Raw genomic sequence first — 21,875 nt, 5'->3', positions numbered from 1 at the left:
CAAGATGTGACTGCCTCGCTGAAAGAGGTACTAAGCCACGTGGCTAGCATAGACAAGAATAATGGGCTTATATAAGTTATAAGAGTTATTTAATAAGAAGCCTGAGCTAATGGGCCAATCCATTTATAGTTAATGTAGACTTCTGTGTGATTTCTTTGGGATTAAACGGCTGGGTAACCTGGTGGGACAGAAAACTCAGTCAACACCAACCTACACACCAAGTATGAACACAACTCCCTATGTACCAGTGCATATAATCTGCCTGTTCACATGAAAATAGACGACTTCAACCATGGCAGGCCATAAGCAAGCAGGGCCTTGGTCGGCAATGCCGTGAGCATTCCTTCTTCTTTTCACCCCAGTGTCCTCACATAGACAAGACTCTCACTGTTGTCCCTAAGAACTAGACAGCCGTCTTCCAGCTAATCCCCTAGACTGACAGGACTTGATCCACTTTCACTAGGCACCATGCTGGCCTGCACATCTCCTTATACATCTCCTGATGTATAAGAACAAACAAGGGAAACTCTAGCACAGACCCAGAAAGCGTATAGTTCATTAAAGGAGAAACATACACACACAATCTAGTAAATGCATGGGCAATACACTTCTAGAGGTGATTTTTAAAAATCTGAAAGATGTCAATGGGTAGATAGAAAACCAAAAAGAGAGGCAGGGTAGCCAGGGGCAAGAGGGAGGAGACCAGAAGCTCACATGAGAGCATTTAAGTTTGAGGAGATCCATTTGGGTGGAAATGTTGACGAGATCCCTGGAGGATGCTTGTGGGGCTTCTGAGAGACCTCGTGATGTAGTCTTGGGGGTTGAAAATATTCTAGGAGGTCGCAGTTAAGTGTCTTGAACTGTGTACATATTAAAGCATTGTGCAGCATATATTAGGAAGCCTAAATGGAAGTTTTTCATAGGCCAAAGAAGAACAGAGGGCAGAGTAAACTCTTCTGAAGGGAACAAAGATCAACAAAGAAGAACAAACAGGTACAAGTTGCTTCCTATCTCCACCAACATCTATATTGTAATCATTCTATGTGGACGGCTCTCATCTCATCTCATCATGTGTGTGGACGGCTCTCATCCCTTCTGATGTATGTGGACGGCTCTCATCCTTCCAAGAACACTACATAATCAATGACATCAGCTCAGATGCCATTGATTCCAAAAGGCAGAATAAGAGACAATGAACAGAGCCTTCAAACTACATATCCAAGAGTTCAGACACACATGGCTGTTCAAGAATCAAGCCGGGCACTTAAGCGAGTAAAAGTACTAATAATAACCTAGATAACACTTTTCAACCAGGCTGGCAAGAAGAGAGAATGTAGAAGATACACACATGCAGGGTTTTATTTCTCAAGAGCTCACCTGAGTGGAAAGTCATCTACTGTGTGTGATTTGATCTGTTGTGAAAGGCGGAGGTTGCCGCCAATTGCTCTTGACGTCTCTGCTCTTGGCTAATAACAGATATCTAAGGGGTAGAGTACCAGAAGGAGCTCTCGAAATTGCCTTGGCAAACAGAAGCAAAGGTTCAAAAAGTCATGAGAGCTCAGCCTCAGGGAGGAACAAGCAGGTGTGCCAGCAGGAGGGACCATGGAGGACGTCTCGAAGCTCCTCTGTGTCATGGGCACCGTGGGAGAAGCCTCTGGCGTCCCGCTCTATTAGGGTCTCCCCCGCCCCGGTTTACTACTTTGCCTGGAAGCATCGATTTATTCTTGGCCTTTGTCTCTGGAACACGTTCCCAGCTCTGGGCCAGCCAGACAAATGTGTGTGCACCACACCAGTGTGTGATGATGGGAAGGCACAATTCCTGTGCACAATTTCACCTCGGGGTTTGGCTAAGAAGTAAAGGGTTGGATGAGCAATGATCTTACGGAAGGTGTCTGATACACAGTAATATTTGAACACAACCTGTCTGTCAGGAGCAACTTCATCCCAGAACTCACTACGTTGCTAAACCCAAAGAGAACTGAAAAGAACTGCTGTTCACCAAGGGAGGAACCTCAGACTGTCAAGAAGAATTGTCCAAAGCTCCAGATACAGCAGCATGGATGCGGCTAATATAACATGTGCAAGCATGGTTAGCACAATAAATCCTACATTGGGAGGGTTTTTTTTTGTTTTTTTTAAGGGAGACATCCATATCAAACTCTGGCCTCACACACACGCTGTCATCCACATATGTGCTCCTCACAAATAGGAACACATTCACATATGCACATCACACACATAAGAGTTGTAATATAATAAACAAAATGTAACTATTTAAGTAAAAAAGAATTTTATTTTCATGACCTGCACTTGGAATGGAATCATGCATGCATACATACAAACATACATACATACATGGATGGATGGATGGACGAACACGCTAGCGTCCACACACAGTGGCTGCTTGACACCATTTACCATCTTGTGTCTAGAGTTCGTGAGTCCAAATCAACACTTGTCTCCACTGCTCCCCTGGTTTGGAGGAGTTCCATGCACCCCTTGGCTTGTGACCACATCTCTCCACTGTCCTATCTGCCAGCATCCTCACTGCATCTCAGGTTGTTCAGGACCTTATAATATCATCAACCACGTTGGACTGCTGCCCTGCTCTACTTCAGCATGATCTCCAAAGAACTAACCACACTGGAAACCACCCTTCCTCCAGTAAAGTGGCATTCTGGCAAACTACTTACTAAGAACTACAATATATTTGGACGTGGGGCATAATCCAACCCTTACCAGTTTTACAAAAGACAGAGCGCAGACCAGTCATGGCATCTACATCAGAATATTTTAAGAGGACAAATGCTTGGCTAGGGATGTAACTCAGCGAGTCGAGGGTTTGCATACAACATGTATGAAGCCCTGGGATGGACCTAGCATAACTGAAAGCCAGACACAATGGTGCAGCCCTGCGATCCCAACACTTGAAAATTTTGCCATTCTAGCCTGGGAGAAATGAAGCCTTGTCTCAAAGATCATTAATTAACTGTTAATTTTTTTCTTTTGGTTTTCTTGAGACAGGGTCTCTCTTTGTAGCCTTGGCTATCCTAGAATTCACTATGTAGACCAGGCTGACCTTGAACTCACCTAGATCTGCCTGCTTCTTTCTCAAGTGCTTGCATTAAAGGGATATGCGCCATGCCCAGCTAATTAATTAACTCTTAAGACATAGATGAAACTCTAGAAAAAAATCAAGAAGCCTGTCTTCTGTAAGCCTTTCAGGAGACCCTAGAGGAAACTAATATTTGGGAACTGCTTCCATGCACTGGAACTGTCCGATGGTTCACAGTGTGTCCTAGTGCCAACTCTGTGTCTTGTCTTCCCAGGACAATCTGTAGCCTCTGGGGCTTCCCATCTTCACATTTATCTAAGGCGGTGCCTCCTGTGGCCGAGATTCCCTGGTGCCACTGTGCACGTGACATGTTCTTAGATCTGGAGGTCTGTAAAGGCCACAGGTGTCTTTCACACATTGTTTAATCTGCTTAGGAATACTATAAACTGACTGCCACGTTAAAAATCCTAGATTGGACTTTAAAAAAAAAAAGATCTGGCCAGTCTGGATCCTACATTCCAACATGAATAATCAACCTTGGCTGTTAGTCCCCTGAGGATACTGGTGAAGGACAGCATTGAAGACCTCAGTCAGTTTCCACCATTCTCTGGAATCTGAGGTGTCATGGTGCCAAGGATACTTATTTCCATTGTCAGCTGAACCCTGAAGATATCTGGGCTTGAGTCAGCCCCTCAGGAACAAAAGAGGGATGGAGGAAAAACTGCATTGTTACCCACAGATCGAACTGTCTAGCAATGTACTGCTAGATGTCGGTGCCTCTGATGGACACCACCACGCACTTAGAGGCAGCGTTCATACTTGGATCAGAAGTGTCTACCAGACCCCTTGTGTTTGCTCGGCTGCTGCAGGCAGGTGGTTGAGCTTTAGAAGGTGACTAGTGAGGGACGTAAGGTCACAGGAGGACGCCACCCATGGGTCCTCTAGCCGTAGCCCCTCCGCACTCTCTGTCTACTTCCTGGCTCCAGCATGCTCTCCACCATTGCATGCTGCCACCCCGGTTACTACGCAACGAGGCCAAGCAGCCATGGACTAATACAGCCTTCCCCCCTTTCAAGTTCATCTTTTCAGGTATTTCCAAGGTCACAGCCACGGAAACGCTAAGTGCTCTCAGTTCGGTTTCACTGCTCACAGGGTAACAAAGTGCGTTACGGAATGATCCAAGTTTTGGAGTGGCTCAACCGTGCGCTGAGGCGGGTGGGCGAGAACACAGGCAGAAGGGATCTTTGTTTCGGCATGACTTCATTAGGGAACAATGGCGCGTGGAGGACGTGAAGTCGTGATGGTGGGATGTCACCTGTGCCTCCTGTGTGTTTATTCTGCACTTCAGTGCAATGGTAACTCTTCTGCCGTGAAGCAAGCAAGCGCAGGAGGGGTAGTTACTGTCTGAAAGCTACTTTGCAGAGTTGCAAGGAGTGGAAGGGCAGAGCCTGGCCTAGAGTCTGACTACTGTGCCTTACACACACACAAACAAACAAATAAACAAACAAACAACATAGTATCCACTATGAGGTTAGCAGAGGTCCCTTCTCAATCCCTGCAGGGTGGTTCCAGAAGTGTCTCTTACTCAAGGAAGGACTGGTCATTTTGTTTTAGCAGAGCCTTCAACTGATTGAATAAGGCTCACCCATCCTTGAAGAGCTGTCTGCTTCCCCAGGTCTAGCCAGTTCACATGTTGACATCATGCAAAATCACCTAGAGCTTTTAACCAAATGTCTGAGCAGCTGTAACCACCAAAACTGCACATAATAGGTAGGTGAGGAGGCGAGACCATCATCCCCAGGAATGCCGAATCTGACCCTGTGAGGATGGAGCCTTATAACCCTCCCACCCACTTCCAAACTCCTGCTGCTCCCACGGAACTTCCACAAGTTGTATTCAAGGTCACAACACAGTCAGCAACATAAAGCTGCCTGCTGCCAGGCACCTAACCACATGCCTGCAATTAAAGACAAACAGTGCTGATGCTGGGGCTGGCAGGGCAACCAAAGCTACCTACTGCTGGAGAGGCTGAAAAGTGAAGCTTCATCTTTGGGAAATCAAGCCTGCCAGTTGCTTGTGGGGTCCCCACATGCCTCAGCAGCCCCACTCGTAAGTGCTGACCCAGGAAATGTGGAGCGCTTGTTCGCGCCAGTCTGTGAGTGCTGGAGACAGCATCGCTCCTGACTGTGGAGGATTAGAGACAGCCCATGTATCCACTGGGTGACCAAAGCAGAAGGGAGTACTCCACCCCGGGTGATGGAGGGCTACTAGGCAGTTTTAAAGGAATAGAGTGTGTGTAAGAGTGCAAGTTTTACATTGAGTGAGGGGAGCTGGTCTCAGAGTTTACACCTGTGTCATTCCACTGGCACAGCGTCTGGGGTTAGGACATGGAGATGGGTCTGATTATAAAACAGCCCAAGGGACACTGGAGTGCCTAGGAATGTGGGGAGGGACCGTGGGGCTTTCCTGAAATGTGATCCGGGAGTCACCTGACTGTGCCCGTGAATGTTCCCATAGGGAGGCCACCTTCCTCCAGCATCATTTACTACAGAATGAGAACTTTAGAAAATCAAAAGGTTAAAAGGAGTTGCGTGGCATCCAGTTTACAAACAAAGGAAGGGAACTGTTGAACAGTGAGTGGACACATCAGGACTCAGGAGCCTCCCAGGGAATGGATAGGACTTGTTGGCACCCAGCATCAGCTCTCAGGCCTTAGCACTACACAACCCTCTTCCCTCAGGTGGACATTCACATGCCATAGAGAGACTCTCTGAGAATTCTGAATGGCTTCTTCCTCTCTCCTGCCAGAATGGGCTGCTGGACTTGGTCACAGTGGGTCCCCATACAGCACATGCAGGCAGGAATCCGGGGAAAGGAGGGATAGGAGGTGGAAACCAGAAACAGTTCAGAACAATGCTTGTCAATCAGCTGCCCACCATGACACTGGATGGGCAAGATGGAAAATCTGCAGCATGCTCAGAGAGTCCTGTAATCACCTCCCGGAGCTCAGCTTCAACTTCACCCATTCCTGTAATTAGCGCTGACAGTTCCACAGCTAAAAGCAGGGTGTGCTTTAAAGATTAAGAGGGAAAAGAAAGGAGAATGGAGGGAGAGAGGCAGAAAAGCAGGGCAGACAGTTGGGGGGCAACAAGCATGAAGGTTATGGAGAATCCACCCCCCAAGATCTGCTTATGGTAAACAGCTGAACCTCAGAAAGGAAAACCTCCCACATAATGTACTTAATGGTGAACAGAGTTAAACCTCAGAAAAGAGATGAGCCCCATGATCTGGGTATTCTCTTGAAAATCGAGTGTCACTTTGTTAATGGAAAGTATTCTCGTAAAATATTCCAGGCGACTGTATGTAACTAAGCCTCAGGCAGGCAGCTCAGGACTGCTCTCAACAATGGTCCAGTTGGGCTAACTATGGCCTATGCAGACCCATGTCTCTCCCCACAGTCTCTTCCAGACACCACAGGAACACTCACAGCTCCAGGATCAGAATGACATCGGTCTTGTTCTCATAGACCTCATGCAGGGTGATGACGTTCGGGTGGCGGATCTCCTTCAGGATGCTGACTTCCCGTTCGATGTCCTCACGGCTCACACCCCGTCGGCTGGACTTGGTCCTCCTTTTCTTGATGAACTTGGCCGCATACTGAAGACCAGTGCTTTTCTCACGGCATTTCTTCACCACCGCGAACTGTCCGCTGGCAGAGAAAGATGGAACATGTTCAGGGCTCACTAAAGACAGAATCTGAACAAGGACATAGCATGGAAGTGGGTATACGGCAAAATCGTGACTAGGGAAGGTCAAAAGGTTGACAGCTAACAAAGGGGGCAGGCAAGCTTCTTATCCTTCATAGTGCCCATTCCTTCTGAATAACGTCATAAGGAATAACACATATTTGATTGAACAGGTAGCCAGTCTGTCTGAACAACGTCATAAGGAATAACACATATTTGATTGAACAGGTAGCCAGTCTGTCTGAATGTCATAAGGAATAACACATATTTGATTGAACAGGTAGCCAGTCTGTCTACACTCTCTTCCTCCCATTTCAGGCACTCACATCTGACCTGTTTCGACAAACTCTTCTTCAGCATGTCTAGACACATAACCAGGAAAGGATGAGGGAGGGTGGAGAGCAGAATATTGGCATAGAACAGTCAAGGTTCTGTCTTCCAAGATGCATTTCTAGTATCAATATTAAACACCACAGCACCCAAAGAAATAAGGCCCACAAGAGGGATCGCTGTGGTTCTGGGCTGCTGACTCCACCCCCAAATACTGGATTATATGATCTAGACTGAGCCAATCAGTGCAGTGTATTCTTCTGGCTCCAGTGATAGACTTGCTATGACCTTCCAGACAATGGGGAGACAGTCTTTATGAGACTCTTCTTATGAACACTGAACTATATATAACCCCAGAGTGACTACCAGCTATGTGGGAGCATTAGGAGAACAGCTTAGGATTTAGGGGCAACCTCTGTAGCGGGGTGCCTGTGGAGGGAAAAAAAAACCAGGTCTGTGGGAACAACACAAAGTGGCGAATTAAGTCCAGCCTAAAACTACGTCGCTGACTTTTCAGCTTTTACTAAAGGCAGTTTGATCTGAGCTGCTTTTTCTCACAGGAGGAAGCATCTTCCGCAGCACAGAACACACAACCAGAATCTCCTTCCCACATATGAAGGAGATCAGAAAGGAAGCCAACACAAAATCATGTGTGTCCAGAGAGCAAGCGAGACCGTGTGAGCTCAAGAGCAGTTCCTGGTGGGGGCGGGGGGTAGAGAAATACAGGGGGAGCCTTCTGGATCAACCTCCGCCCCTCTCCCTCCTTCCCAACTGACAGAGGAAGAGGCCATCCACCGCTCACTGGGCTCCGAACATTTCTGGGCATTTGCTGAAGAACTGCTATGTAAGGAAGCCTCATGGGTATTTGTGATGGCTTTATTCATTCTTGTGAAGACAAGGGTAGGGGGTAGGGAGGCAAATGAAGGATAATATTTCGATATTCAAGAGGGGATGCTTCACCACACATACACTTGCCTCAGCAGCAAAAGCCACTTAAGAAACACACACACACACACACACACACACACACACACACACACACACAAGTGCACACACACACATCATTTTTGCAGCAACTTATATACAATCGGTTAATTCCCACGTCCCCCTCCTGCAGCAGAATAGAGGGACAGACACAACAGAAAGCCAGGATTGGGATGTGACTATCTTGATCATTGTACCGTGTTCTTGGAAATCCAACCCCGCTCTCTGCCACAGGGTGGGGGACGGCAGAGGAGAACCTCCACAGCCTGAACAAGGAGCAGGTCTACACCAGCCTTAGAGTCCAGAGAAGCTAAGTGGCCCTTGCCTCACAAAGACAGCATCTGGCAGACACCAAGCACACGAGAGGACCCCAGATGCAGAGGTCCAGCTGGGACAACCAAGGACTATGCCAGACCGCCAGAGGTTGAGCTGTGCATACCTCACCCGTGGGCACAGCAACTCAGCTCAAGGCTCCAGGCTGCAGGCTCCAGGCCCTCTATGAATTGACTCAAGGATTTTAACACAGTGATGGTACAGACATTAAAGACAGTAAAAGTAGAAAACTTCCTGCAAAGAAGCCACAGGATCCAAATGGAAAGTTAGGCTCAGAGATTCTCCTGAATGTGGCTTCGCTTCTTGCAGTTCCAAGGTGAGCAGCCACTGCTTTCTATTTTCTGATCGTTTCTTTCCTATCCTACTTCCCCAAGGCTGTGGATTGCCTGAGGACCACGGGCCCCAGGGTTGGTGCACAGCACAGGTTTGCAATGCTGGCATCTTGGGCACCAGCACATCAGATGGAGGACACTGTTACAAGCCAATGGAACTGTGCAGCAGCTAGACCTATAAGCTGTTAACAGACTCCCAATGCCACCAAGAGGCTCCAATGATCACACCATCATGAAGGGTTACTGAAGAAGGATGTGTTCATCTGCTTTCTGTTGCTATAACGAAACACATGACCTAACTTACAGAGAGAAAAGACTTGACTCATTATTGCAGAGGTGCCAGTCTGTTATCAACTGGTCTCGTTGCTTTGAAGCCCGCTGCAGGACACTAGATCATGGTGGGAACCACAGTAGACCGAAACCTTTCACCTTTGGCCAAGAAGGAGAGTGAGTGAGGAGAAGGAAGGGGTCTCATAATCACATTCCAGAGCAAGCACCCAGTGGCATAAACAGCCGTCCTGAGCGCCCCGCCTCTTAGAGGTCCGGTCACCTCTGCTGTGCTCCAGTCAGGGCCATGCCTTTCATGCATGGGCCACTCAAACATCCAAATTAGAACAAGGGTAAGTGCTTCAATGAAGTTCTAAGAGACAGAGTAATTAGACGTGCCCGACAGCAGCACAGGCGACCACTATTTACTGATAGCTATTATTAATCTGCAAAAACCAAATTATTTTCGTTAACACTGCTTGTTTTTATATCAACGTGAAGTGACAGTACCTTCAAAATATCACTTCTAATCAGTGTCCTCCATGGGGAATGATAGTAGCATGGGCAAACGGGACCCAAAGGAGGAAGAAAATGCCGCCAAGATGGCTGTATTGATAACGTGGCTGCTGGCTCCAGTCTTCATTCACGTCATTTCTCCACCCATTCTCACCGTCCCCACCCCATGTGCGTCGCTGCTAAAACTGCAAACTACAGGCTGCAGCCTTGGAAGTTCAGGGTCACAAGTATGCATAGTCCTGGCAGCTGCGTACCTGGGTCACACCCACTGCCCTGGTCATCTCCTCAGGCAGCTAGCACACATAGCCAGGGACTCCTGGGTCAATGCATTCCCCTATATTAGTCACCTTGTGGTTGCTGTGGCAAAGTATCATGACGAAAAGCCACTGAGTGGGGAGGCACGGTGGCTGCAGCAGAAAGGTAAGAGACACATCTTCAACCTCAACCACAACACAGATTCAGCAAACTGGCAGAAGGATGAGGCCATGAGCACCAAAGCCTGCCCCAGGGACAGACACCCTGTAGCACAAACAACAAAAGCCCAGAGACAGATACTGGGGTTCAACCTGAAGATCAGAAAAGCAAAGCAGCCAGCCACTGGCTCTTACCTCTCCCCAAGACAGAAATGGTGATCCTGCCTCCAGGAATCTCAGAATGAGATTGAGCTGAGACCTGTCTCCTCCCTTATATTCCTCTTTAGTGCTGGGATTAAAGGTGTGCACCACTACCGCCCGGCTTCTATGGTGAACTAGTGTGGTTATTGGGATTAAAGGTGTGTGCTATGGCTGCCTGGTCTGTATGGTTGGCCAGGGTGGCTGTTTTACCCTATGATCTTCAGGCAGGCTTTATTTATTAAATACAAGTGACCTGTCACTACACACTTCCTCCAGCAAGGGACCCTAAACCTCCTGAACAACTCCACCATGGGACCAAGAGTCCAAATGCCTGAACCTGTGTGCAGGCATTCTCCTTTAGACACCACACCCCAGCTCATCACGGGCAACTGCTGCAGAGACTCTGTGCAACGCTAGGCTACTGGCTAATTGCTGCCAGGATTCTTTTCTTCCTTGGCACCCAGAGCCGGACCATGGCTTTCCTATCACCTGCTTTCTACCCTGAATTTCAGTTTGAAGATAATTCCTACCTAACAGCCTAACCACTAATAACAAACAAAAGGGGTTTTTATGCAAATACTTCTACTGTGCGAGTCCTAGCATAATCCGATTCAGAGATGGAACTCAGACTACGTGTCCGTCCAGCTCTGCTGTCCACACCCTGAGGGTGGTCAGAAGGGAATTCCAACATGGAGGGCAGCAGTGCAATTACTGTTAGTCCAGCAAAAGGCTGGGTGTGAAGCGGTCTGGTTTCTGTGCAGGGAAAGTCTGAACCCACACTGAATTTTATTAAAGTAGTGTAATAATCCTCACTGCTCACAGATTCTGCGAACATTTATTTGTGCTGTCCCTGTCAATCCTTGTGGCTAGCACATTTAAAGAAAGATTTATTTAGTTTACTTTATGTGCATGAGCGTTTGACTGCCTGGATGTATGTGCACCATATGCATGCAGTACTCTCCCGGAGACCAGAAGAGGGCATCAGATCCCTGGACCTGGAGTTACAGACAGTTGTGAGTCACTATGTGGGTGCTAGGAACCAAATCTGGATCTTCTGTAAGAGCAGCAAGTACTCTTAACTGCTGAGCCACCTCTCCAGCTGCCTTGTGACACTTTTGTGGATATTTACACACACACACACACACACACAGAGAGAGAGAGAGAGAGAGAGAGAGAGAGAGAGAGAGAGAGAGAGAGAGAGAGAGAGAGAGACTAAAGAATTGAGCTGCTAATAAGCATTTTCAAGCTGAGGACCCTGAAAATAATGTTCCTTCCTTCTAAGTTTAGCTCTGACATTGTCAACCAGCGGCCCCTTTGTACTCTGCTTGATACCAGATTTTGTTTTCATGTGTTGTTGGGGGGGAGGTCACTGTATTTTTTTTTAATAGCTTTTTGTGATATTTCACTATTTTGGAAGGTCTCATGTGCTGTTTAGTGTAGTGAGGAGCTGCGGGCAGGCCTGCTTTTCACCTCACCCAGCTCCCGCACGGCTAGCTTAGTCCCAGAAATAACAACACACAAATTGTATTCATTTAAGCACTGCCTGGCCCATTATCTCTTAGAGAGTTAGTTACTGACTAACTCTCATATCTTGATATTAACCCATTTCTAATAATCTGTAGCACCACGAGGTGGTGGCTTACCGGAAAAGATTCAGCATGTCTGACCTGGTGGCTGGCTCCATGGCTTCTGCCTCATAGCCCTCTTCCCAGCATTCTGTTCTGTTTACTCCACCTACCTAATTTTCTGTCCTATCAAGGGGCCAAGACAGTCTCTTTATTGACCAATGAAAATAACACAATAGACAGATAATCCTCCTCCATCAGTTTAGTAAGCCAAGACTGATGTGCCTCATAGAAAAACAGGCTTATCAGTTAAGCATCATTCAGGGTGAAACGCCATTGCCATGAATTCAATGTCAGCGAAGCGATAGCACCTATTAGGTGAGGCATCTATAAATGGAAATGCACATAAAAAGGGTTATGCAGCATGCTGGCAGAAATGTTGAAAATAGGCTTAGAGGAATCCAAAGCTGCATTCCCCCAAAAGCAGCAGCTTGGTGCCTGCCAGTAATTAATAGGCACAAATTTCCCTGAAAATAGAATGCTTTAGATGCCATTCTGTCAGAATGCTAACATTCTCTTTCAGGATAGCCTGCTGCATTAGAGATGACAGCCAATCCGTTTAACACAAAACTTTTCAATTAAATGTAATAAACATAAACTATCTGGTGGACAGATATGAGATATATCCCTATTTGAAGAGTTTCATAGATTTAAAAAAAAAAAACTCAGACTATGGTAAAAAATGGGCCGCTGATGAACTCACTGACAGAGCACCTGCCTATCACGCAAAATGCTAGGTCTAATCTGCTGTGTCGGGGACTGGCACCGACTTCACATGGGCTGAGGAATAAGCGCTTGTCACGCAAGCATAAGGACCTCAGTTCCCATCCCCAGCACCTGCTTTAAAAATGAAAGGTTAAGCGGGTTGGGCCCCAATCCTGGTGAAAAGAGGCAGAGACAGATGGATTCCCAGAGCTTGATGGACAACAGGTTTAACCAAGCAGTTCCAGGTTCACTGAGAGAACCTGTCTCGAACAGTTACATAGGAAAGATACTGGGCAAAACACCTGATGTTGCTCTGGCTTATACATGCAAAAATATGTGCACATTCACACACATGTTGCATTTATACACATGCACACACACATATAGACTCAAAAATTTATTTTTAAAAAAGTCACAAGTCTTATTAAAAGAGGAAGACCTTGTTTATAAGAATAAACTGACACCAAGCTTCCTTGTCCAGCTTATTAATGTATTCCGTTTGACCATGACCCTGATTGCACCTAGGACTCTACAAGGCCCATGACACAGATCCCCGCATGGACAGCCGCCACGCTCTGACACACACGACTGTCATCTCTTCTATTGGTGAAACCTGACGCTCAAGAACATTTTATACATTTGCGTAACTATCACAAGGCGGGTAAAGCTGCAAGGCTGGCTACCAGTCCAAGCCCCGAAGCCCCATTCACCGGACAGTGGCCGCTCTAACCTGTGCACACCCAGCCAACACATCACTGGAGGGTGGATCTTCCCAGAAAAGACCTCTAAGAGGAGAATGCAAGCCTAGGGCTTTGTGGATAACTCAGGTCACCTAAAGTCGCCTACTCCTCTCTGAAAATCAGGTGCCTTGGATAATTAAAGCCAAAATTTGGAGGTGCTCTGGAGAGCCCTGCAACAAAAAAGTACTCTGTGTTTGTGGACTTGCTGAGAAAGCAGTATGGAGGTAGAGCATCCCTCATCAGAACATCAAAATATCTGAATCTTTGAGCATGTTTGTAACAAAGTCCACATCCACAAAACTTTGTTTCATGCTCCAAATCGTTAATAATATTGAAAAAAATACCTTCTGGTCATAAGTGGTGGTGCATAGGAAACAAATGAATTTGCTAATTCCTATTGGGTCCCATCCCTTTGCTGTGCCTATGCAAGCATTCTAGAATCTGAAAGATGATGAAAACGCTGTGGGCGAGGAACGCATGGTCTGCATTTAAAATGACAGACAGCACACGCAGAGTCTCAACATCCGGTCACGTGTGGTACGTCTATTTGTGAAACACTGGTGTTTCTGTAGGGCTTAGTTAGTCCACTAAACACTGAAAACGAACCCCTAAAATTCTGGTTAGCCCAAACAGGTCTAATTTTCGAATATAGTCTTTTGTGGAAGACTCTGATCATGGGAACGAAGGGCGAAATAGGGACCACTGCCAAAACGGGGCTGCAGGGTCTGTGTGCACGGCTGGAGCGCAAAGAGCCTGCTTGTCATGTCGGGGAAGGCAGGGGGTGGAGGGATGGAAGAAAAGAAGGAGGAAGAAAGAAAAAAGTGTAGGAGAGGAAAGGAACAGGAGAGAAGTGGGAAGGAAAAGAAAAGGAAAGGGGGGAAGGAGAAGGAAATGAAAAAAAAGATGTGACATTAAGCATAAAAAAGGTACACTGTGATAAGATATGACGGTGCCCAAACCAAGGTCTCACAATGTCCCATATTTCTCCAGAGTTCTCCCCAAGAGCATGCTCCAAACCTGGACGGGGGTGGGGGGGGCAGTTTGCAGATTCAGAACTGTGGCCACGAGAGCAGGCGGTTTTTACCTTTGATTTTAAAGCACACCCACAATGAATGTGTGGGTTCTTCTTTCAAATGACACTTAGAAGAGTAAGCAGGATCTCTGCTTCCATCCTAACCCTACCAACTCCACAGACCTTGGCAGAAGAGAAGGTAACCTGAATGGAAACTCATTAATGCCTGCCCCACGTGGTACCCGTTCCCTTGGAACACCTTCTTGACGTAGTCTACACTGACAATCGCTCTCTGCCTTCCCATCAAGAAGCTGCCACGAGAAGCAGTCAAACTACATGATAGGAAGATGAAAGGCTTGTGAACTTTAAAACCCGTACTGAAAAGGAAAAAAAAAATATTTGAACTGCTACGGAGCTCAGGAAAATAGCCTGGAGAGCAAGGGCCCTGATGAGCAAGCAGCTCAGGTTACCATGACAGGAACAGGGAGAAAGGGCTTCCAGAGGGCATAAACAGCATCCTGTCACCCTGGGAACCCCCAGGAGTAACATGCAAAAGGCGCAGAGTCGCCTGGGGGGTCATGCAAATAACACAGCATGGAAAGGACTGAGACAGATGCCGGTTCCTGGGAGCAGCAGCATCCTGAGGACCAGATCACACAGCAAAGCACGAGAAGGCACAAGTCCAGAGGAGTCAAAGAAGCTGGTAACAAACAGCAGGTGGCCCAAGCACCCCCTCGGAATTGCTGGTTTCTGGAGACAGCCTCTCACTTAGCTCACCCAGTCTGGAACTCCTGATCTCTGCCCCTTCCCTTCCACGGAAACAGAAGGAAAGTTCTAGATCCATCTAGCTGAACAAGTCTAGACTTCTCCAGGAATACCTGGAGAAATTTAAAATCTGATAAGCAGTTCTGATAGGCTGTGTGTGCAGGGTTAAACCTGGCCCTTGTCACAGCAGGACGTAGTGTCTGTCAGTTCCATCGTTTGAGGCGTCGTTATCCATAAAACCCTCACAAACTTACGGCTTTTTGGACTTGGAGCATTTTAAAGTCCAGCATTTTGGAGGTAAGCTGGATCTTCTCCCAGGGACACTGTCAGCACCTCTGTAGTGGGGCTGGACCTGTATCCACTGCAGGCTTTAGGGCTCAACACAGAACCGCATCCAAGGCTCTTCCCAACGGGTGGTGCTTGTGACTGAGTCCCTTTATGGACGGATGGAGCTGAACAGAAAGGTGGAGGCGGGAGATGCAAGGACAAGTGTAGATCCTTCTGGGGCTCTATGGTGCATTAAAACATGGGGCTGTGCTATGTCTAGCCTGGGAGAGGAGATCACTGCCTCCTTCAGGCTGCTGATCAAAGGGCTGCCCTGGGGACGGGCAAATCCATGACCGTCTCAGCTGACACGGGTCTTACTGGAACACGGTGTCTGAATTTGTTTTCTTCCTTCATTTGTGCTGGGTATTTCTGGAGGCAACTGAGAGCAGAGTAAGATGAAGAGGAGAGCTACTAAGACTGCACTGGATGCTGGCCAGCTGTCACAGACAACTCTTCTTTGGTTTTGACGAGTGTTTTTTTGGTAGTGACTGTGGATTGAAACTAGGACCTTGCTCCTCATCATTGCTGAGTTATAAACCAGCCATTATTATTATTATTATTATTATCATTATTATTTCTGTTTTGATACAGTGTCTTTCTAAATTGACCAGGCAGGTCTTAAGCTTGTGACCCTTCTGTCTCTGCTTCCCAAACAGCTGAACTAAAGACTTGTGACACCAGATCCAACCAGACCAACTCCCAAGCCCTCAGAGTAAAAGTAGGATGACCATGAAGAAAAAGTGTGCTAGGGACAGGGAGGAGTGTGGGTCCAGAGGCCTCCTGGGAGCAGCTCTGAGTATTCCAAGGACTCCTGGGAGCAGCTTTGAGTGGCCTGAGACCTCCTAGGAGCACAGTTCTGGGTGGCCCGAGGTCTGCTGGGAGCACAGTCCTGAGGGGCCCAAGGCCTCCTGGGAGTAGCCCTGAGTAGCCCAAGGCCTCCCCCGAGGCCTCCTGGGAGCACAGTCCTGGGGGTCCTTTCCACACCCTAGCCAGATGGGAACTGATGGATGCACTGTTATATTTTTTCTTATTGTCCTTTTCCAAGTTACTTTTTTTCAAATAAGACCTCACTGTGTAGCCCAGGCTGACCCTGCACTCACAACCCACCTGCCCCCACCTCCCCAGTCCTAGAAAAACAGGTTTTGGCCACCTTATCTGACTACATTGCTTATTTGCCCCAGGCTAGTCTCCTTTGTCTTTTGGTACTCACTGCCTAAGTAAACAATACTGGCCCAGATAAAGTCCTGACAGTTCAGGAATTTATATCCATGGCATTTCAACCCAAGAGAACTTCAAAGTGCTGGACGTACAGACAGTGGGTCTCTTGGGCAGCTAGAAGCTCCAGTGGGATCCTCGCTGGCCACGCACAGCACCGCCCCTGCGACCTAACAAGACAGCGCAGGCCTGGAGCTACATCTGCTCATTGTTTGTTTCCTCTTTAAAGACAAAAGAGAAGGAATAAGATGATGTTGCTAAATGTCATTTAACACAATCCAAACAGGGTCTCCACAGACCAGACAAACAAGCAACACTCGGAATCTTCTCCAAACACAATAAGCTCAGCCTGAGTTACACTGGCCTCTGAGCCTAGGATTATGGAAAAACAAAACATCCGGTAAAGAAAGTACATCTTCAGATTACTGTCATACAGCTGCCATTCCAGGGACAGGACCATCAGAGGGACAGAGACTGGGACTTCCTGCCTCAAAAGCACATTCCAGCCATGAGGGTTTGGCCGTCCCTGCTGAGACTCAGCCTGCTGACTATTCTGACTTCACCGCGTGGATCCCTGGAGCCCTTCCCTATTATTTGATCATGCTGACTCTATCCTGTAGTGTCCTTTCAGCTACTGGGACAAAGTTAACTGGGCCCGAAGATATGATCTGCTCTGAACTCAGCAGGGCGCTCTAGGGGGGACCATCTGAGAAGGGAGCAGTGTTCCAGTGTCTGCATGAGGGGAGAGGAAACACGCCAGGCACTCAGCTGAGAGACAGGGGAAAGAGTCAGATTTGTTCAACATGGGGAACAATCGGCTGGAGGAAAGAGCATGCAAATCCACTGTGCACAGCTCATGAGTAACTGGGAGATCTCTATAAACTAAGGAGCCAGATTGAGACACAGCTTAGGAAGCTGAGGAGATGACCTGGTAGGTAAGAGAATGCTATGCAAACACGAGGGCCTAAAATCAGATTCTCAGCACCAACATAAAAGTTAGCATGGCTGTAGATGTCTGTTACCCCAGAGCGTGGACAGGTTGGTGGGGGGCTGCCCACAGATGCTTTCTGGCAGCTAGCCTATTAGAAAAACAGTGAGTTCCAGATTCCGTCAGAGAAGCTGTCCCAAGGGACTAAAGTAGAAAGAACTAAGGCATTCTCCTTTAATGCACACGCGCGTACACACACAGACACATACACACAGAGACACACACATACAGACACATACATACACACACAGATACAGACACACAGAGACACACACATACAGACACATACATACACACACAGATACAGACACACAGAGACAGGCACACACAGAGACACATACATACATACATACACACACAGAGACAGACACACAGAGACAGGCACACACAGAGATACATACATACACACATAGACACATACACACACAGAGACAGGCACACACAGAGACACATACATACACACACAGATACACACACACAGAGACAGACACACAGAGACAGGCACACACAGAGATACATACATACACACATAGACACATACATACACACACAGAGACAGACACACACACAGACACATACATACACACACAGACACATACATATATACACAGATATACACACAGACACATACACACACACAGACACATATACACACACAGACACACATACACACACACACAGACACACATACACACACACACACACACATACACAGAGACACACAAACGCCAGAGTGGAGCTTACAGAAATCATGGGAACCCCTAGTGTGTACTCTGCTCTGTTCTAGAACACGAGTGGGTCTAACAAAGACATCCATCTTCACTGTTCCCTCTCTGCCTAGGTAGGAAGATTTCGCCTGTGTGCTCTTATAGAACCATTAGCTTCATGGCCCTGAAAAGATCAGGTGCACAGCGGTGAAACCACGGAACACCTAATCTCCCACGGCTGTCGGCACAGCCACATGGCCGCTGTGTTTCAGCCATGCTCTGCTTAGGTCAGTCTAGCTATGCAGACTCAAGGCAACCAAAACTAAAAGCTTCAGGTGCTGTCCTTCTCGGGGCCTGGGAGCCACAGGCTCAGGCCAGCAGGAGGCAGAATGGCTGACTGGCTGTTTGCAGGACAAAGACAAATTCTTTCCATAGAGTCCAGTTCTACCTGCAGTGTCTACAGATCTGCCAGCCTGGCTCTGAGTCAGGAGGGACTCACCTCCCAGAGGAAGTCTAGGGGGAGAGAGAGAACAGGAAGACCCGAGCGGGTCACTTCAGGCCAGGTGAGGCAAGGCTGGCACACAGCTTCCCTGCTGGAGTTACTGAAGTGAGAGCCATTCTGATAAAAGGGAAAGACGATCAGCAGTGGAAGAGAAACCAGAGCTCCCTAGAAGCCCGGCCATTCGCTCCATGCAAGCAGAAAACTCTCTGGAAGCCTGCCAGAAGGGCTGACCTCACCCCAGGGATGTGATCCTACACACATGAGGCTAATGGTGAGAGCCAAGAGGTGACTGGAAATTCCACGGCCAAGAAAACAGACTCTGACAATATTACTTCTCTGAGGAGGTGGGTGTCCAAGAGCATAAATATCTTAAGCCAACCAGTGAAAAATAACAAAAGATAATCAATGTATATTAAGTTTACAAGTGACAACTATGGGACTGAGGGGGTGAGTGACCTCATGACCTTTCCTAGAGTAAGGCTTCCTAAGAAAAGGCATCTGATTTCTGGGAGACTTGGGGTGACCAACTGTGGAGGGGTCCGAATGGACGAATGATCTATGTAAAGAATCCACCAGCCCTTCCCAGGAGCATAATCAGGCCCTGTTTTAGTTACTTTTTCTGTGGCTGTAATAAAATACCACGATCCAAAGCTCTTTACAGAGCGTTTGTTTGGTTTGCAGTTCCAGAGGGAACAGTCAATATCGGTGGGAGAGGCATAGCAGCAGGCACCCGGAGCAGGAAGCTGAGAGATCGCAGCAGAGCAAACCCGAGGCACAGGGAGTGAGCAGGAAGTGACATAAGGCTATAAACTCCCCAAGTCCACACCCAGGGGTTCTCCCTCCAGCAAGGCTGCACCTCATAAAGGTTCACAACCTCCCCAAACAACACCACCCACTAAGATCCACCACAGACCTAGAGGACAGTGGGACAATCTAACAGAGACTTGGTGTATGTCATACTGATCACAAGCACGAGGCACCTGTCACCCTGCTTTCTAGAAGTCCCTGTGACAAACCGTAACAGAGAAGGGGACTCCCCTTCCTTCCCCTGGAGTCCTGGGAAGGAGCTGACCACTGGCAAAATCTATCAAAATCATTTTTAAGTATTCATGATATTTCATTGAGTTCTCACTGTAAATACTTACAATGTTCATGTCCTGGTAAATAAACAAAGATGTTGGGGCAAAGAATCAATCTGATCCCCTATGTCTGCAGTCTCCAGCCCTAGCTACCTCCAGCAAAATAACTGAGTGTCACACAGTCAGGTGGACTGTCCTATGACAGCACGAGCCATTCTGAACACCCTGCAACACCTTGAGAAGACAATACAACCAAAGTAACTGATTGTTCCACTCCCTGAAGGCACAGACTCAGCCAAGTCTGTCTCAGTTCCTACCACACACTTTGCTGACCCAGGCTGGATGAACTCTGGATGACTCTGTAGCCTTTTCCACCTAGACCAGAGAGGGAAGGCTGGAGGCAAGGCTGTGATTGGTGAAAACACATGTCTTTTGCCTGTGAGGTGAGCTATGATTGGCCAGAGCAGCTCCCCTAGCTCCCTCTGTGAGCAGGCTGCCTCCCTGGCATAGCCGTATTTGGCTCAACAGAAGCCTGATCTTGAGAAGTCCTGTATTTGCCTGTGCAGGAGTGGTAGTAGCTGAACTGATGAGATGAAGACACAGCGGAACAGCGACAGCAGCAGGGACGAGGAGCAAGCAGGGGTGGCAGCAGGTGAGCCGCTGGCGGCCAAGCTGCAAGGTGGGAAAGTTGGCATCTGCCTGACAGCTGATGAAAGGGGCTACAGAAGGAGCGAGCGGGGTGCAGAAGCGAAGAGGGCAGAGAGCTGAAACCGGAAAGGACAAACCTCTGTGCAGAGCTGGTGGAGAGCGACTGCCTGCTCTGCCTGCTGGGACAGTACCAAAGAACTACCTAGCCTTGGGGGACAAGACACTGCATCCAGGACCCGTAACACTGGCCACTGTTAAGGGCTGGGGACGCCTAATACCTAAGCCCACTGGGAAGCTTCAACTCCAGCTATTGTCAGTACCCACAAGTTCCAGCTTCCTGCGCCTACAAAATAATTGTAACACTTCTAAGGCCAAAGGCCCAAGTGACCCTTGTAAATGCTGATGGTCCTGACACCACCTACAAGATGACCTTGTAAACTCTAGGAGCGCCCCCTCTACCGCACACCAACTGCTGCTCCTGCCTGCTTGCAATTGCTGCTCTCTACTGTCAAAAAAACCCAGAAACTTCACTTCTCAAGCATGGTGACATCGGGAACAGCATTTATTATTTATTTATCATTATTATTTATTATTCGGGAACAGCATTTATTATGTACAGGAACTATTCAAGTACTGTTCTCCTGAGAATAATTCAGAATTAGGAAACCAGGCATCAGAAACAAGACTTAACCAAACCAAAGGGACTGAGGAGGGCACGGCTTTGCTTCCCATTCTTGTTCGTGTGAACAGGAACCGCTGCAGGCTGCAGTCAGAAGCCTTCCTGCCTGGGAGCTGGTGTTCAAGCCGCTACACTGAGCGTGGCGACTTCAGGACCATGAGCAGTACCAGCTCGTCCAGATCTGTGCTCCGAGTGAAGGAGGGGGTCGCCAGCTGTACCAAGGATGTCAAACACATAATACAGAAACAGGGACCTGATCTTTCCACCTCAGTAAACTCTGGTGCTCACAGAGGGGGACGATTCAATTTCAGTCCTTGGAATCCCAAACTCTTGGTGTTAATATGTTTGGCTGCCCCAGCCAATAAAGAGAACACTAACTGGGTGAAGTTGTCATTATTGTCATCATCATCATCACCATCATCATCATCATCATCTTCACCCTCATCTTCATCATATTATGTCTTAGAATATGATAAGGGAACACACAGAATCAGCAGAAGCCAGTGTGTCAGGTGCACCAGGATCGTATTTAGAATATCGGGTGTCGGTGCTGGGATGAAGCTCAGGGTGCAGGGTGCCTGCCTGATGCTCCTTAAGTCACAGCACTGTATGACCAAAGCTCAGTCGTGACTACCGGTCATCTCGGCACTGAGTGGAGGTGTGAGAATCAGAAGTCCAAGATAATCCTGGGCTACGTGTGGTCCTG

The 21,875-nt window shown here is 47.8% G+C and overlaps 1 protein-coding gene across 1 annotated transcript in view; it reads right to left on the bottom strand.

Annotated features, from left to right (window-relative positions):
• The window catches only part of Dapk1 (death associated protein kinase 1), a 155,321-nt gene that overhangs the window by 57,539 nt on the left and 75,907 nt on the right, over nucleotides 1-21,875 (bottom strand). Inside the window, exon 3 of the mRNA XM_048447634.3 lies at nucleotides 6,543-6,764. Coding sequence (XP_048303591.3) covers nucleotides 6,543-6,764 — 222 coding nt within the window. The remainder of the gene's footprint in view (nucleotides 1-6,542; nucleotides 6,765-21,875) is intronic.

The sequence above is a fragment of the Myodes glareolus genome, chromosome 14 (genome assembly GCF_982192425.1).
Source record: "Myodes glareolus chromosome 14, mMyoGla1.1, whole genome shotgun sequence".
NCBI lineage: Eukaryota > Metazoa > Chordata > Mammalia > Rodentia > Cricetidae > Myodes > Myodes glareolus.
The sequence above is the reverse complement of the archived record's forward strand: the minus strand, read 5'-3'. Positions and strand labels throughout refer to the sequence as shown.